Source organism: Lagopus leucura, unplaced genomic scaffold (genome assembly GCF_019238085.1).
Source record: "Lagopus leucura isolate 7727_CA_CO unplaced genomic scaffold, USGS_WTPT01 34130-0_obj-0_obj, whole genome shotgun sequence".
NCBI classification, from domain to species: Eukaryota; Metazoa; Chordata; class Aves; order Galliformes; family Phasianidae; genus Lagopus; species Lagopus leucura.
The window spans coordinates 1-2191 of record NW_024963383.1 but is presented as its reverse complement, the minus strand read 5'-3'; the positions used below and the strand labels follow the sequence as shown (position 1 = coordinate 2191).

At 66.6% G+C, this 2191-nt stretch overlaps 1 protein-coding gene across 1 annotated transcript in view; it reads left to right on the top strand.

Moving 5' to 3' along the window:
• Positions 1-2186, top strand: part of LOC122191110 (occludin-like) — a gene marked incomplete at its 3' end in the record, with an annotated part of 2869 nt that extends 683 nt beyond the window's left edge. Inside the window, exons 2-3 of the mRNA XM_042891306.1 lie at positions 694-1378; positions 2163-2186. Coding sequence (XP_042747240.1) covers positions 701-1378; positions 2163-2186 — 702 coding nt within the window. The remainder of the gene's footprint in view (positions 1-693; positions 1379-2162) is intronic.
• Between the last annotated feature and the right edge of the window lie 5 nt (positions 2187-2191).

The window sequence follows — 2191 nt, the reverse complement described above, 5'->3', positions numbered from 1 at the left end:
TACCCCGCGGGGTTCGAGTTTCCCACGCTGCACCTGCCGGGGGGGGGGGGTCAGAGCGTGGGGTTGTGCCGTGTTTGTGGGGTTGTGCAGCGGGGAGGGGGGGATCTTTGGGCCGCGGAGCCGCCGCGTCTCCCCCCGCTGCCCCCCACGACATCCCCCCCCCCCCGGCCCCCCCCCCCCCCCTGTTGTCCCGCTGTCTGCAAACAGCTGCAGCTGCGCTCTGGAAGCGAGCTCCCAGCAAAGCAAAACTAAAGGGAGCTTCGGAGCGCACGGGACGGGACGGAGGCGAATCATTTTGGGGAGGGGGGCGGGGTGGGGGCAGCACCGCTCCACGCAGCGCTAACAGCGAACCCCCGCTGCTCGGCGCAGCCCCGCGGCGCTGCTCTGGTTCTCGTTAATCCCAACAGCTCTGCTGGCGGAGGGGCCCTCGGGGGGTCAGCGCTGCCGTCGGGTGAGCGCTTTTGTGGTGTTAATGAGACGACCCCATGCGCGGCGGGTCCGGCGGGCAGGGCCGAGCGCCGCGCTGACTCACAGCTCTCCCCGCCCCAAACCGTGCCTCAGTTTCCCCACCAGAGGCGGTGACGCGTCGGGCACACGGCCGGGCGGAGGTGACGGCGATCAAAGTCCCCTGTGAACGCGACGGGGGGACGGCGGAGAGCCGGCGGTGCCACCGCTCCGTCCTTCTCCCCGCAGTGCCACCATGTTCAGCAAGAAGTCCTACGATGGCCCCCCGGTGGGGTACGGCCCCCCAGTGGGGTACGGCCCCCCCACGGGTGATTACGGCTACGGGTCACCGCCGCCGGGCTCCTACTACGTGGAGGACACCCCGCAGCACTTCTACAAGTGGACGTCGCCTCCCGGCGTGGTGCGGGGGCTGCAGGCGGGGATCCTGGTGCTGTGCATCGCCATCTTCGCCTGCGTCGCATCCACGCTCGTCTGGGACTACAGCCTGGGGGGGACCTACAGCACCGGGCTGGGGGGGTATTACGGCTCCAACTACTACTATGGCAGCGGGCTGAGCTACAGCTATGGCTACGGGAGCTACTACGGAACGGTGAACCAGCGCACGGCCAACGGCTTCATGATGGCTATGGCCGTGCTGTGCTTCCTGGCCCAGCTGGGGCTGCTGGTGGCGGCGCTCAGCAAATCCAGGGCCATGCGCTCGCGGCGCTTCTACCTGTTGGTCCTGGTGCTGAGCGCTGTGCTGGCCTTCGTCATGCTCATCGCCTCCATCGTCTACATCATAGGTGTCAACCCACAGGCACAGATGTCCAGCAGTTACTACTACAGCCCCTTGCTAGCCATGTGCAGCCAGGCCTATAGCACCACCTACCTCAACCAGTACATCTACCACTACTGCACCGTGGACCCCCAGGAGGTGAGTGCAAACCCCCCGCCTTGGTGATGGCCGGACCCCCGGTCCTTCCTGGGTTTGGAGGCAGAGTGAGGTCGCAGGGGGAGCGCTTTGGGGTGTGTGTGTCCTGCCCTTGGGCTGCTGTGGGATGTGGTGTCCCCGTCCTTAGTGCCATCAGGACGGTGACCCCATCGGTAGTGCTGCTGCATGGGGTGGAAGGGGGGGGAGATGGCACCGTGTGGCCATTAAAGTGGAGGAGTTTCGGGGAGGGGACGGGCTGTGCCCCAGCACAGAGCTGCTCCCGGGTACTTTGGTCTCCAAGCTTGTAAAAGCATTTGAACAAGCAGTCAGGGAGGGGAAGTGGGGCCTTGCTGTGCCGTGCTGGTGGGGTCAGTGGGGCAGAAGGCAGCGGGTTCTGCACGGCCCCGGTTTCGGCTGGGGCCGCCGTGAGGTTCCTGCACAGTGCTGGGGTGGGACCGGTGCTGCCGGTTCATGGCAGCAGGGCTGGCTGTGCTGCATTCCTGCACCCTGAGCGCAGTGCTGCACCGTGGAGGGGGGGGACGACAACACAGGGCTGTGCTGTGCTCAGCGCCCATAGAGCTCTGCACTCAGCTGTCCCCGCTCAGCCCCAGTTGCTGCACGGAGGCGCAGTGTTGGGGTGTCCCCTCCACCTGCACCCAGTGTTGCAGTGCCACTGCCTGTCTGACCCATGGGTATCTGGAGGAGGGGGGAGGAGCTGCCCCATTCGTCCCCACACGGGGGTCTGGTGACTGCAGACCCCCTCAGCTGCCCCCTCCTTCCCCTACAGGCCGTGGCTGCTGTCTGTGGGTTCCTCAT